Source organism: Notothenia coriiceps, unplaced genomic scaffold (genome assembly GCF_000735185.1).
Source record: "Notothenia coriiceps isolate Sejong01 unplaced genomic scaffold, NC01 NC01_scaffold00000339, whole genome shotgun sequence".
Lineage (NCBI taxonomy): Eukaryota > Metazoa > Chordata > Actinopteri > Perciformes > Nototheniidae > Notothenia > Notothenia coriiceps.
In genome coordinates, this window is record NW_011333040.1 from 12,291,154 (window position 1) to 12,307,817 (window position 16,664).

Sequence of the window (16,664 nt, forward strand, 5' to 3'; positions counted from 1 at the left end):
CGTCGTACTCACACACGCACACACCAAACACACACACACTCTCTCTCACACACACACACACACACACACACACACACACACACACACACACACACACACACACACACACACACACACACACACACACACACACACACACACACACACACACACACACACACACACACACACACACACACACACACACATCCTGTCATGACAAGGCTGAAATTAAAACAGGCTGTTAGTTTGGACCCCTCCACTGCTGACAGTGAGATACGGGCATTTTCTCAGCAGACAGGCAGTGGTGGTTTAGACTGATGGAATACAACTTGGCAATTTTGTGAGTGTGTTTTTTCACTTGCAACAATAACACTGATGAAGACAGAATGACTTTAAAGGCAGCTCTGGCTGCAGCTTCTGCTTCACTAGCTTTAAATCTAAATAAAACAGATACATTCTGCCAGGTTATTAAACCCTGATTGTTTTATCCACTATTGCACCCTTTAAATCACACCCTGGAGGCAGAAGAGCCTTCAGCCACTCTGCACCCCGTCTCAGTAACTCTCTCCCACAAGACATCCGCAATATGAACTCACTCTCAACCTTCAAATCCAGCCTGAAAACACACCTTTTTAAACTGGCATATTCAATATCTTAATAATTTTTCTAAACTGATTGTTGTTTTTAAGTCTTTGTTTTTAAGTCTTGTATTACTGTGTGATCTTCTTTGTTGCTTGTTTTTAATTATGCTCTGTAAGGTGTCCTTGAGAGCTTTGAAAGGCGCCCATAAATAAAATGCATTATTATTATTTGAAGCTACCGGAAGCAAATAAAACAAAGGCTATAATTTAATTGAGTTTTAGTGAGATAGAGAGTGTGTGTGTGTGTGTGTGTGTGTGTGTGTGTGTCAGTTGGGGTTCCCAGGAGTTCTTGTTAGCATTATAACTGGACTACAGTGGTGCTCAACGTGTTCCCTCCGCAGACCTTTACTGTAATATAGCAGAAAAACCAAGCAAAAACAATTTGCTGATACATGGAAGTGATGTAATCAAAGCTTCTTTGTGCCTTGTAAGTTGCCATTTTATCAGGGTGTGTGTACGTCTCTGTGTGAGTGACCAACTGGCTAGCTAAGCGCTGTCAAAATCCACAGTCCGTGGCCAAAACGTGACAGCCCCCCCTCCAACTCCCCCCTTGGGTTTAGGATGTTTGCTTTCAGCCAGTGTACAGGTTTAAACTTCATAAGAGATATGGTTCATGTTCATAGTTCACCATTTTGAAGTTTGAAGTATTTTTCTTTTTTAACTCGTTGGTTTCAAAGCTTTTTTTCAAAACCCATGCATATAAATACTAGGCAGATATATGTGATATTTGCCCACAGAACAGTGTCCACGTGCGGAAAAGCATCGTGGTGAATGTAATGGAGATTCATTGAGCAGAGTAAAGGAAAACAAAGAAGCTAGATCTGAAGCTTTAATGACAGGCTTGCAGGAGAACAACCAATGTCATTACAAAACAGTCTGAAAGTTGAACAGATTTTTAGACTGGCCATATGACCAAAATGTAAAGATTCCAAAAACAAAGATAAAAATGGATGTCACAGCTTATCCTGGTGTGATTTAAGGCCCTCTTTCCCAGCATGAAACAGAACCTTGTAATATCAAAACATGAAGAACGTCTAGTGTTAAAATCATTTTTACATTAATTAATAGAAATTAGCTAAACATTTACTCAACAGCAAGGGAACATCTAGCGTTATCTATCCCAATAGTTAACAATGCTGATGTTCTTTAGTTTCAAATAGGTCAGTTCACAGTTCATGTGTTTAAGGACAACACTGCTGTCAGGACAGTTAGCTGCTGGCTGCCTCTCAACTGACACCATGTTGAGACCTGTGTGGAGGAATCTCTCAATCAACCAGTGAATTCCGTTTGGAGAACCTTAAAGGTTTTTTTGACATAGAAACTAACTTGGAAACGGTGCAAGTGCCTAAAATGGTTTAAATGGATCTGTTTCAGCTTCACCAAGCAGGTGAACGGGTCAAAAAGTGAATCTGTAAACAACGTCACTTAACTGCACACTTTCAGATGGAAGTAGAGCTACCATCACAACCAATGTTATTACAGAACAACATACATTGATGGCAGATGCTTTCGGTTAACAAGCGTTATCCTATAACCATTTATTTAAAATAATTGACTAAACTTAACAGAAATAGGAGAAGTTTGTGTTTTCTAAGAGGAAGTGAAGACTGGTTATTCAAATGAATGTTGTTCCATTAGAATCACATTTTCAATAATTAAAGTATTTTGTAATAGGGACCTGTTTGTTAGAAGAATCCTAACAAAGCCTCACATTTTATGGTAACGACTACCTATAGCTAACTACTATAGTTGGCTATAGTTCATATATGTGACTGTCCCACCTCCTTTAGTATCCGTGAGTGGAAAACTACCAGCCTGTGACCACGCACTCCTTTATTCAGTCCATTTACAGAAACCTGACAGGCAGGTTTAAGGTGTTGGCGCAGGTGGTGGAGGGTTGGCGTGGTGAGGGGAGAGGGATCATCCAAACACCACATTACACCGCCCCACCTATTACTCAGCCCCCGGCTATTCATTCCGTCAAAACAAAGTGTTTGCAGCCTGTGGAGTACAGAGGAAGAGATTGACATGAGGTTCACCATCGCCACCATGTGGTGGACTGTAAAAAGGATGTTTGAAAAATACACACTAAATCAGGCTCGATTCACTATCATTTTAAATCAGGAGCAAAATCACAGCATTATGGGAAAGGTAGCTTGGTTAAATTTGTGCTAAATTTACCCAAATGATATTACTGTGGTTTTTATCTATAGTAACTCTGTCCAACAAGTCCATTCTAGTCCAATCTGCTGAATTCTCAAACAGTTTAATGATGGATCACATTATATTTTGTGTTAGGGCAGGATGAAGAAGTCTGTTGTGGTTTAGTGAAAAAAGAATACACAAATCCATTTAAACACTACAGTTAAACTGTATGTAACATTTAAAAAAACCGAGCAAAGCTTTGTTGGAGTTGTCCCAAATGTTTCCAAACATTTTTTAGCAAAATGTAATTTCAATCAAGGTAACAGAGCCTTAGGTCCCCTGTATGGTTTGGTTTCCCTTCTATGGTGGCCGCCGAATGCAAATGCACTACATTGACCCAACACATTTCCATTAGGAGAAACGCACAGCCTGCATCCCTTCTTACACGGCTTGGACCAGGGCTGGAGTGCAGGTTGACGTTTGGGGATTGTTGTTAGTAATGTCGGAATGAATCATACGATCCCAGCGGTGTGCGTCACTTTTTACTGTCGCCTGGTTTCTGTTGTGTTTTGAGTTTCTTGCAGTGTTTTTTTATTTGCAGCATTTTGATTATGCAATGCTTTTAGAAAACACTGCCAATGTTTCGTCATGTTGGTGAATGTTTTCTAAATGCTGCATGTGTGTCAAGTTGGTGAAGATGTTTCTTCTTTGCATGGCTTTTGGCAAATTTGTGTTTGTTTATTTGTCGTTTTTAAAACCGCAGCGCGTTACTCCTAATGGAAATGTTTTGGGCCTCTGAAAGGCATTTACACATGTCAGCCACCATACTTTGCTCATGTGTCAATTGTAGGGATGGGTATCGTTAGGATTTTATCGATACCGGTACCGGTACTGCTTATCGGTATCGGTATTTTTCGATACCCTTATCGATACTTTTCAATAATTTGGTGCTCAAAATTATAGACATGAATACAAGATGTGAAGATTAAACAGTAATTGTATTGTAATTTTCTTGCAGAAATAACTATATAACTTATACATTAGCTTCTCAGAAGCAATGAAAGGCCAAATTATTATAGGTGTAGGAGCTCACATTAACACACTGTCAGATAAACTAAAAAAAGACAAGGTGATGTGNTAACTGCAGCAACATCTTTACCGCACCGTTGTGACGAAAAGGGAGCTGAGCCAGAAGGCAAAGCTCTCTGTCTACCGCGCCATTTTCGTTCCTACCCTCACCTATGGTCATGAAGGATGGGTCATGACCGAAAGAACGAGATCGCGGGTACAAGCGGCCGAGATGGGTTTTCTCCGCAGGGTGGCTGGCGTCTCCCTTAGGGATAAGGTGAGAAGTTCGGTCATCCGGGAGGGACTCGGAGTTGAACCGCTCCTCCTTCGCGTCGAAAGGAGCCAGTTGAGGTGGTTCGGGCACCTAGTTAGGATGCCACCTGGGCGCCTCCCTAGGGAGGTGTTCCAGGCACGTCCAGCTGGGAAGAGACCAAGGGGTAGACCTAGAACCAGATGGAGGGATTATATCTCTTCGCTGGCCTGGGAGCGCCTTGGGATCCCCCAGTCAGAGCTGGTTGATGTGGCCAGGGAAAAGAAAGTTTGGGGCTCTCTGCTGGAACTGCTACCTCCGCGACCCGACCACGGATAAGCGGGAGAAGATGGATGGATGGATGTTAAAAAAAAAAAAAGTATTATTACTTGAATTAATTAAAATGTTGTGTCTAGTCAGTCGTGCTGAGCTTGTGATCATTCTTTGTGTGTTTGTCGCTTTAGAAGACATTTTTAATAATACACTGCCTATTAGATCTTTTATCTTAAAAAATGCTTTAAGAAAATAAATATTCTTGGTTGGTTCCATGTATAACTTTAGCATTGTGGGGTTTAATGACCACTGCAGCCTCTAGATCCTATTAGCATGGACAGTTATTAATACCCAGAGCTCCCTTTACTCTGTCAGGCATACACTTCACAAACTGTGTGTCTGTGCGCATTCTTGAAAGGATACATTTCATTTGTGGCGAAACGACTAATAACAGTGAGATCGTCTTTCTCTGCTGCTGGTTTGAATTTCTCAGTCGGCTGTGGAAAGACGATCATACTGTTGCAGCAAACAGCAAATTGTGTTTGCGTTTAGAAAGCGTTTTGTCAGGCAACAGAGAGAAACATGAGAACAGCCACACACACTCCACCACTCTGAATCGATTGGGACAGATTGTGATGAGACCAGCATATTAAAAGGATAATCATGGTCTCTCCTCCCGTCTCTTCTTCTCTCATGTGCTGCCACAACAGATTGGTGCAGGAATGAGTCCTAAAACCTGGAAATGACATAGCATTTTTCCACTTGTACTTCCGTTGCCTCAAAGTCAATGTTTTTTAACATGTTTGTGCCTGAAATAAGGTTTGTGGTTAACGCAAGCTAAATAACTTTTCACCTTTTTTAATAACATAAATACATAATTAAATACCCCCTTTGTGAATGTTTAAAGCTACATTATGTGTCATAAAAACGGTGGTTGCTACCAAGTGACTGAATAAACTCCTAAACGTCATCACACTGAACATTAGCCGCCTTTAGCTTAGCGATGGTGGTGCCCACCGATGCAATGATTTGAGTTTGACCATAGCCTAATTTTTGCTTTTTTACTCCTGCGATTTGCATTCATAAGTGGAGATTATCATGCTGAACAATACGCGTTAAGTGTCATAAACATGTGTTGGCCACAGAGCTTATTTTCTGCAGTATACCAAAATCCAACTGAGAGCCCTTGTGATGCTAACTTCTGTTAGTCTACAATAATACTTCATCAATGGACCACTCTTTACCTCCAGTGTAATGACAGACAATATACTTTAGGCTTCACTTTAGTGAAGGGATGTGTGACAATGTAATACAGTAAAATTAGTTAAAGGTCACCTATTAATCAAAATCCACTTTTTCATGTCTTTTATACATACATATGTGTCCCCTCTGTGTAAAGAGAAAAAACACCCCCTCCCTTTTTTCCTGATCCATTTATATAAAAACCTTGGTATTTTAGCCAAACACTTCAAAGACATGTTTTGTATATAACTGAGAACTATAATATATTGATGAAAACGAGTATAATAGGGGACCTTTAATATAAGTTAAAGGGGCCCTATTATGCTCATTGTCAGGTTCATGCAGTAGTTGTATTTTGTGCCTCTACTGTGACATGTTCCATGCTTTTATGTTAAAAACTCTCATTCTGCCTGTGCTGCAGCACCTTCTCTCACCCTCTGTTTGAAAAATGTTGGAGAGAAACTCGGGATGTTAGCCTTTGCAGACCATTTACATGCACAAAAACTTATATAACACACACACGCTCACACGAACACACACACACACACACACACACACACACACACACACACACACACACACACACACACACACACACACACACACACACACACACACACACACACAGTAATACACTCCCCACAACCGCATTCACAGGGCAACACACACACACACACACACACACACACACACACAAAAGAAAAAGGGAAAACCCCCCAAAAACATAATAAGGCCTCTTTAAATTTGAAGTGCTCATCTGCCATGTCTTCTCTCTGCTTTCTTAGATCCTCCAACCATTTTGAAGCTCTTGGAGCCAGAACGGCGCCATGACACGTGCATCGAGTTCACGGTTCGAGGCTGGCCCCACCCCACCTTACAATGGTTCTACAAAGATAAGGTGCGCCTGATCAATCTATTGTGCAAATAAGATTTTCTAAAATATTTATTAACTCATGGTTGCTTTATTTTTTGCTTACCTGTGTGGAATAAAAATTGGGTGGAGGGCGGTGCAGTCTGCCAAGGACTGACAGAAGCACTGATCTAAGATTATATTTGTCCATCAATTAATATATACAGTACATGTCTTTTCACAAGGCAACATAACATGATGATTATTTGCTCCCCTCCCAGGAAATATCCCACACTGAGTATGTGCGTCCTGATATGGATACGTATCAAGACTACATAGAAGGCTGCCTAACCTTTAACGTCCCAACGCACCACAACAACGGCAACTACACACTGGTGGCCACCAACGAGCTGGGTGAGGCTGTCAGCACCATCTACGGGCACTTCATGGACAAGCCGATCGTTGATAGTAAGTTGGGTCTGTCTGTGTCATATCTACTATTATTAAAGTATAAACTATAGAAACACCAGAGATAATATCAACTGAATCCCTGTGATTGAAATAATTTAAATAAAATGTTATAAGATATCTGTGTTACATGTACTAGTACTATAAAAGGTAACAACTTTCTACTTAGACTCTTTCATATTTCACTCTGTTAGAACAAGGTGCCATGAAGCATTTCCCTCATATGTCAAAAAGAAAAGAAAAATGTGTTCCCACATCTCTACCCCACTTCGTTTTGACCTAATTTAAGGCAGCCAGCTGGTTCCACAAACACACAACTGATAGATGGAAGTCTATCTTTGTGTAGCAGAGGTGATTTGGAAACAAATGTAGCCTACACATAATGTGTAGCCTTTAAGTGGCTCTCCTCCTGTTGGGGAAGCAGACCTGGAACTACTTTTGCCAGTAGGTGATACTAAATGCAAATTCCACGAAACGGCCAAGGCTTCAGCTGGGAGTACTTTCCATTGGGATTGGTCCATCAGATCTGTCAGAAGACCACAAAAGACAGAGTGGCTGGTTTCTGGCAGGAATGATTACAAAACACATGTGAATGGGGGACATTCAAAAATAAATAATTAATACAATTTGTGAAAGAAGATAAGAGACAATGAAATGAACAGAGTCCACACAAGGGAGAATACTAAGGTTAAATATTGTAACCCTATTTCTATACTGGACACTGGTAATACTCACACGCACATGTTATCCCACTGAAATAATTGACATAAGCGTGTCCGGCAAATCGAAACAGGCCTATCTGAATATGTTGGGCCACACGGTCTATACGTTACTATGTTTTATCCTACACCCTCTCCAGGGAGCTGCATAGGACAGACAGGGCCCCTGGTAGAGGGCTCTGCCTGTGCTTATAGAGCTAGGGTTACAATACGTAACCTTTGTTTTAGCTAGGACAGGCTATGTACGCTCTGCAAAAAACATCGACCTACCATTCTGATACTGACCGGTTTAAGGTTGCTTCCCATGTAGCGCAAAGAAATGTAGGAGTATCATGCCCAAAAGGGGATTCCTGGTGAAACTTAACCAGTGGGAAATTGCCGATCACTGAAGAGAAAAAGGATAACAGTCAGCAACTTTGCTGCCTTATACAGTAAACCATGTGGTCAGCATGTATCCGGGTAAGCTCGTTTTGATTGGCCAGCTACGTGTATGAAATGTATTACAGTGGGTGAATATGTGTGTTTAATTGGAAAATAATATTACCTTTTAAGTCGAGTAGAGGGCGGAGCATGTGTGAGTCAGAACAAGGAGGTTTTGTTTGTAACCAAACAAAACTGGCCTTGCAGGTTGTAATGTGAAGCTCTGTAAATGGCATGGAGAGAAAACCACTCTGGTATGGCGCTGGACTAATTCCCTAAACTTTTAGAGAAAGATTATTCCATTTACAGGGCTAAACATTTTTAATATAGTCATTGATACTGTGGTTGGTCAATATGGATTTTAAAACCTAAAACCCACACTTCAGTAACGTAGTAACTTTGGCATGGAACCACTAATACTGACAGATTGTTCAAGTCTAATAACTAGAAGGACAATAAATACCATGCCAAGCAACGGTAAACATTCTAGCCCTTAAGTATTACATTAGCTTGCATGCTACTGTTGACAGATATTAAAAATGAGAGTCAAAAGATTAACTCAAGTTTTGGCATCAGAATAGACAACACTACTCTGTTCTCATCCAAGCTCTCTGGGACCCTCTGCCACGATAACCCTCATAATAGCCGGCAGTGTTTGATGCACCATTATTTTCAAATATTTTAAAGAAATAAAAGAATCAGTGAAGATTTCAAAACTCCTGTAGTCTGAGCCTATGTTAACTGCAGCAACACTGCATTATTTGCTGAAATAAAGCTCATATTTAGTCTTAGTGAGAATGCAGAAGAGCTACATTTAGACAAGGTGATGTTCTTGTTAACAGTGTTATTTCTGGTGTTATGCTCCTTTCTCACCTGGCACCCGTGCTCTGTTTCTTATCTAACATTTTTCTTCTCTTAATCTTTCCCCTGCACCATCAAACATGTATGTTCTATGGTGTATTACAGCCTCTTTTATATCTTGTTCATTTTTCTTTCTCCTCCCATAGGTTCAGAGACAGATTATATTTATGGTAAGTGCCTTTAACAAGAATCTCATTGACATAAGACTTTATGGTTAGGACCCTCTGGTTGTCAAGAGGGAGTAAGCTCTTCCTCCGCATATGTATGGCGTTATATTTGTGCCTCTATCCTGAGTACGCAATGAAACATGTTGAGCATAGAAAATGCTATTGAGCGCGCACTTGAACATTTTTGAGCACAGAGAAATATATTTTCTCTCATTAAACTCCTGCTCCGTGCGCAAGCAGACCACTGCACACGCTCTCTCTCCCTCGCTCGACCTTTCCAGCCTGTGCACGCTCAGCTTTGCCTGCGCTCGCTCAAGTTGTCACAGCGTTACAAATGTGCCACAAAACCAACCAATCGGAGAACTCGAGAAGGTCAATTCTGATTTGCTGGTCCAGCGCCATGTAGAGAGAAGAGTTGCAACAGCGGAAGTCCAAAATGCTTGATCGTCACGTGGTTCAGAGAGACTCAGAAAGTTTGTGGCGGGCCATTTGAATCACGATTTGAATGCATTAATAACAGGATAGAAATGCCACTAACAATTAAGAGTCAGAAAATTGACAGATTGATGTTACGGGAACAGCAAACGACCGAGGCGCAATTGTAAAGAGGGTTACCATAGTTATTCATGAAGAATAATAGAATTAGGAATTTTATAATCGTGTAATAATGAAATTTTTTTTGTTGTTAACTAGACATTGACGTATGTGTATAGCTATACAACATATGGAACGTCTAGTTTTGAGAAAGGAACTAGTGATTTACTGGTGTTNGCATAGAGAATTAACAACTAAAAATGTAAAGTCAAAATAAAATAATAATAAAATACAGCAAGTAATAAGACATGTGCTTTATAAATTAAATGTGTGATGAATATGAATAGTAGTAGTAGTAGTTGTAGAAGTATTAATAGTAGTAGTAGTAGTAGTAGTAGAAGTAGAAGTAGTAGTAGTAGAAGTAGAAGTAGAAGTAGTAGTAGTAGAAGTAGTAGTAGTAGAAGTAGTAGTAGTAGAAGTAGAAGTAGTAGTAGTAGAAGTAGAAGTAGAAGTAGTAGTAGTAGTAGAAGTAGTAGAAGTATTAGTAGTAGTAGAAGTAGTAGTAGTAGTAGAAGTAGTAGTAGTAGTTGTAGAAGTATTAATAGTATTAGTATTAGTAGTAGTAGAAGTAGAAGTAGTAGTAGTAGAAGTAGTAGTAGTAGTAGTAGTAGTAGTAGTAGTAGAAGTAGTAGTAGTAGAGTAGTAGTAGTAGTAGTAGTAGTAGTAGTAGTAGTAGAAGTAGAAGTAGTAGTAGTAGAAGTAGTAGTAGTAGTAGTAGTAGTAGTAGTAGTAGTAGTAGTAGTAGTAGTAGTAGTAGTAGTAGTAGTAGTAGTAGTAGTAGTAGTAGTAGTAGTAGTAGTAGTAGTAGTAGTAGAAGTAGTAGTAGTAGTAGTAGTAGAAGTAGAAGTAGTAGTAGTTGTAGAAGTATTAATAGTAGTAGAAGTAATAGTAGTAGTTGTAGAAGTATTAATAGTAGTTGTAGAAGTATTAATAGTAGTAGAAGTAGTATTAGTAGTAGTAGAAGTAGTAGTAGTAGTAGTAGTAGTAGTAGAAGTAGTAGTAGTAGTAGTAGTAGAAGTACGATCACTATGTTAGTGATAGCTGGTCTATATATTAATATGTTGTGATGCGAGACTAGATATCTACTGTATGTCTTCAAGGTATCTGGTTATGGCAAAGGAGTTCTCCAGGGTTTTTAAGGGCTGCATTGAAGAAGAGTGATGACCTTTACATGTTATTATTTGTCTTGACCCGAGTCATTATCAGGCTTGTGGAGTAAGGGAATATATGTAAAGGGGATTACATTATTAGGGTACAAGAAAAGGTAACCAAGTAATCCCTTATAGTTGGATTATGATCAGAATACAGGTATACAGTGGAGGACATAAGTATTTGATCCCTTGCTGATTTTGTAAGTTTGCCCACTTACAAAGAAATTAACAGTCTGTATTTTTAATGGTAGGTTTATTTTAACAGTGAGAGTAAGAATATATATAAAAAAATGGATTTGCATTTAACTATGGGAAATAAGTATTTGATCCCTTGCAACCAACACAAACTCTGGCTCCCACAGAGCGGTTACATAAGTCCATTTCCTTTCAAATAAAGTAATCATAATATCAACTTTGTTCCCTGTATAAAAGAAACCTGTCCACAGAATCATGGGCAAGACTAAAGAGCTGTCTAAAGACTTCAGAGACAAGATTGTAGACCTGCACGAGTGATCAAATACTAATTTCCTCCACTGCAATGTCCCTTTTCAAATAAAGTGGACTACAAGCAGGGTTAAAATGTTACAATACGTTTTAAAATAACAAAATGAAGATTAAGAAATCCATCCTACCTGGGTTAAAGTGCCACTCATGGTCTCCTGAAGACGACACCAGCGACACCAGGAGAGCGAACACAGCGACAGGAAGCAGCTGCAGGGTTGCCATGACAGCAGCAACACACCTGGTTACCTGTGAGGGGCCGCACTGATGCCCACAGGCATACCTGTTGGAGAGAAAAAAAAGAGATATTCAGATTTACATCGACTTTAGGATTATGTCTGTGCTTGTTGAAACTGCATTAACCACAAATGATTGTATTAAAAACGCCCTTTTCACACACAGCTACATAAAGAGGCAGCAGAGCTCTCGATCACCGTCCATTTCTCAACTCCCTCGATCAAAAATAGCACGTTGCATGTCTAAGTTATTTGTCTCTCTACGCTTTGCATGCCGAGCTCAGAAATCGTCCAAATCCCAGAGGAGCGAGCTCAAAGCCATAACAAAGGCCACTTTCACACACTAATTTGTTTTTCTCTCTGGCAGCAGAACGCAGAATAATACTTTTCTGTCTGTAGAAAGGGTGCAAGCCTATTGGTAATTGAAGAAGGTATAATTAGCCGGCCCAAGTATTCGCAAAACTGAATTCAAATCCACGTTCTCTCTAATAGGGGGGAGCCTATTTGGAGCAAACGGTCGGAGAAGTTTGGAGTCAATAACAAACAGATGAAGCTGTCATTTTTGGAGATGGGAAAAAATGAGAATAAATGCATGAGAGAGAAGGATAGATGTTAAAGTAATTTAAAATAATAGGGATCCAAACGTGTCTGAGCTAGGTTAGTGCAAAGTCAATGATATGCTCATAACGCCCAACCACAGACATTAAGCATTTGTTGTTCTTAAAAGCTTAAAAATCACATGCACACCCACACTTAGCTGCAAGTTTAATAGGTCAGCTACACTTAGTGAAAACTAATGCAGTCTAATACAAAAGTGCTGCTATAAATCTCCATTCGTGAAGGTTAAAATGTTCAGATGTTGGTGAAACTGTTGACGGGAGGTGCTGATTAAAATGTATGATCCTTTTGGAGGCTGTAGTTTGTGGTGTTGTTGAAATGTGTTGTGAGAGGTTTGTCCTAATTAAATGTATCCTCATTACTATTAATGGGGTGGACAAAATATTAGGATAGTTTCTAAATTATGACTTATTCACAAGAAGCTTATGAGTATATCTCTGGTAGAAAAAACATTAAAAGTGGTGCTTGGGCTTGATTCTTTGTGGAGAAACTCTATCAACGAATCATTTAACGTGTGAACTGACTAAGAATGTATTTTCATATTGGTTTTGGAGCATGTAAATGGTCTGCAAAGCTAAATTCCCTGTGTTTCCTCTCCAACACCCCCCCCCTGCTTGAAACACCTCAATTGGACTCCTTTGTTTACTTCTGTTACATAGTGACATCGCTATGTAACACTCTCACTTCTATTGGCTTAACTCCTCTGATATATTGTACCTGAAAATTAGCATTATAGAGCACATATATGATGAGAAGATGATTTAGAGTTGAGCTCTTGAATTATTTTTTTAAGGTCCCATGTCATGCTTTTACGGTTACCCGTCCCCTTGTGTGTTATGAAGGTTTTTCTGCATGTAAACGGTCTGCAGAGTCACAAACCCTAAAAGTACACCCTGTAGCGAGTAAAACTCTAACACAGAAAAGACCTGTCTATGCTGCCCCAGAACGCCTCGTTGGAGATTTCTCATTTTGGTTCCGGGTACCAAATTGGACCAATCCGCGGAGCTCCTCACGCACCAGGACCTTTAGCGTAAATGTTCAACTATCAGGGAGTCCCATTGACTTGCATAGAGCTCCCTGGTTGGTAATAGACGAGTTGGGATGGTGGAGAAATGCTCTCCGCAGACCCATTCTCACAGCGTTATAAACCTTTTTCTTACTCAATATCAAGCCACACTTATTGTTTTTACTTCGGCTGTGAGTGTTTGTGTGTGCTCAGGATGAGTTTCGCGCTGTCCCGCTGTATCGCCGACCCGGAAACCACACCAGTAAGCCAGCTCACTGAGCAGCGAGCCTCAACGTCCCGACCAATCAGAGCACACTGGGCTCACAGGGAGGGGGGGGTTGGCAGGAGCTCCAACAAGCCGGTTAGGACTGAGAGTGAATACACATACTTTACAGAGATGCTGTATGAGAAACCAATGCCAGTTTGGAAAATTGCACAATATAAATCTATTCTACTCGACCTCAACAATGGAAATATGATCAGTAGAAATGGCCATGACATGGGACCTTTAAGGAGAAACTATCAACAAATCATTTAACGTGTGAACTGACTGAGTATATTACATAAACTCAAGGTCAGAAGTTTTAGTCAGTTAAGATTTCTTTAGTCGAAATCTTTTTGAGGGAGACTTGATGTTTTTGAGCCACAGTACGTTTTACCTACAGCAAAACACTGGCAACAAAGTGTAGATCTACAGTGTTTTCAAAATGTCGTAGTTAAAGTGAATCACACAAAGAAAACAAGCATATTTCATTGCTCCATCCCCCTCCAAGACTACTTTGGAGACACGTTTGGGAAAGATTTCCAGTGGTGAAGCTAGAGAGAGGAAAGGAACTTCATGATAAGTGGAAGTCCGAAGTGGGAGTGACAGCTGGGGGAGACAAGAGAGGCCGGGCTGTCTTCCCTGTAGACCTTCTGTGTTTCGGCTTCATCTAGACTAGACTGGGACAGGCCGACAGCTGACACACAGCTGTAGTGACAGAAGATCGGAGGGGAGGGGAGGAACGAGGGGGGGGGAATGTATGGAAACAGAGCGAATAGTGGAGGGCGGAGACGCTGAAACAAGAGCAGCGATGACATGGGTACATGTGTGTGTTTGGCAGGAGGGAGGCGGTGGAGAGAGGGTGACTTATGGCCTGCTGGTGTAAGTATGCACAGGTTTGTAGGACGCGTATGTGGGCACAGAGGAGATTTCAGGGAGAGCCAATCATTGCAGCTGTCCGGAACGGGAGACACAACGCAACCGATACATGTGTGCCAAGTGGGGAGAGAAAGAAGGGCTGAAATATTTCATTTTCCCTTTGCAGAAAAACTATGTGTGTGTGTGAGTTCCAGGTGACAACATACTGAAAAGGGGACTTAAAAGCAGAGCCTAGACTCTGAGGAATGGGGCCACAAATCTGGGGCACTCACCATAACAGTGAACCATGGTGATCAACAAAACACTATCCGAGACAACGCATTTTTCAATGAAAGAAGGAAACTGGAACTTTTTTATCCAACACACCACAGATAAATGAAGGGCTGAAGTATTTATGTTTTCCTTCCCAGAAAGAATCCTCAGTTGTCCAAATATGTGTGTGTGAGTTCCAGATGACAACATGATGAAATATGGGGCTTACTAGGCTTAAAATCAGAGATGAGAATCTTAGGAATGGGGCCACAAATCAGAGGCAATCTCCATAACAGTGAACCACGGTTATATCAACAAAACACTATCCTTGAAAGCGTTTCATCACAGTTTCGCCAATGAACGGGGGAAAGATGTTATGAACAAGGGAAGAAAAGCCACTGTGACAAATGCTTTGGCGAGCAGGAACAAAAGTAGCCACAGCCACCGGAGAACATTGTTGTCAGAGAAGTCAAGTGGTGTTGAACAGCTGTGGTTAGCGCTCAGCAGGAGGAGGAGGCAGCGCAGTGTGGAGCCCAATCTACACCCTCACATTGTGTTTCAGCTAATCCATACGCAGGACTAATGAATACTTATGAGCAGCTGCTGGTTCAGAACACACAACTGACAAAAGAGAGACACGAGTGGAGAGGCTCACACAGAGAAACATGTTTTTAGTTAGCAGTCCTTGCATCATTACAGATAGTTTGCCAGAGTTTCTATAATTAGATTGCTGGCACGACTGCTTTGGCACTGGTTAGCATCTTTTCTAGTGAGCCCCTCGAGCTGGAACCATATGCATTCGCTATTCTTTCCAGTTGTATAATGAAGCCGGTCCAAATGTCAATGGCAACCTAAAGGATTGTTCAGGTTGTCTTGCATTGCTCATTACCTGCCAGTCGTGTATGTTTTATCACCGCTGAGAATATCATAACTATCGGCTTTCTGTGATTAAGTGCATTTGAAACGGCCGTTAGTTTAGGACTCGTGGGTACAGGGTAATTTAAACTTTAAACATGAGAGGTAATCAATAACAGACATTAAAGCACAATCATCTTTTAGACCACGTTTCTTTTTTTCGCAGTAACATAATCAATAAGACTCTGCTCAGCTGCTGAACAGTAATAATGTTAAAAGCCACACAAATAGCAAACTTGGACAATGATTAGTTTGGAAAGAATAATTTGAACGTTATGATTTGTAGCAGCAGGCGAACTTACTAATGTTGGCTAAGATTTGTTGGAAAAGAAGCAGTCAACATCTTGTCCAGACTGAAATATCAACAATAGCCTCAACTATGATTCTTTTTCAATCATCAGCATGTTAGCCTTGTCACTGTGTGCTATTGATAGCATTTACCCTTTTACTGTACAGACACTTACATCGTTAGTCTTGTTAAAACCAACTAGGGCTGAACGATATACCGTGTCATGGCGATAACCGCGATATTCAAATTTTTTTTTTTTAGGGCGTTCGATATTAAGAAGGTAAATTAACTCAAACACGTCATGTTACAATTATTTTGCTGCTTGCTACAAAAGGAAAACTTCCCATGTCAGGGGTACTTGAGTGGAGTGACATGCAGGCTCTGAGTCTGCATGCACAGCAAACAACTATTTCAGATGCCTTTGCCGGTGTTACACCATATGAGAGGTTCAAAACGGCATAAAGGAGCTGGTGTTAGAGATGTCCCGATCCGATCACGTGATCGGGGATCGGAGCCGATCACGTGATTTTCAAAAGATCGGAATCGGGAGGGAAAAAATCGGGGATCGGGATTTTTTTTTTTTTTAAATTTTTTTTTAAAATACTTTTTTTTAAATTTCGTATTCAATGTTACAAAACAAAAATGACCATGTTCAAGTCTTAAAGTCATCCTGAGGCCTTAGTTTTTGTTTCAAATGACAGAACATCATGTATGTGTTGCTTCTTTGGGGCTTGTTTTCTTAGACCTGGTTGCTTATTTGTCTCAAATCTGGCAACAGAGTGGGCGCAGTGTTTAATTGTAGCAGTAAGCTAACGAGTACTGAAAGCTTTATTTAGTTTTGATCCAATGCTGCACAACTGAACTGATCCAATGCT

General features: G+C 40.5%; 1 protein-coding gene across 1 annotated transcript in view; it reads right to left on the bottom strand.

Annotated features, from left to right (window-relative positions):
• Positions 1–10,882: 10,882 nt before the first annotated feature.
• The window catches only part of LOC104951013 (dermatopontin), a 17,804-nt gene continuing 12,022 nt past the window's right edge, over positions 10,883–16,664 (bottom strand). The window contains exons 2-3 of the mRNA XM_010777643.1: positions 11,464–11,615; positions 10,883–10,887 (exon numbers count right to left, since the gene is read on the bottom strand). Coding sequence (XP_010775945.1) covers positions 10,883–10,887; positions 11,464–11,615 — 157 coding nt within the window. The remainder of the gene's footprint in view (positions 10,888–11,463; positions 11,616–16,664) is intronic.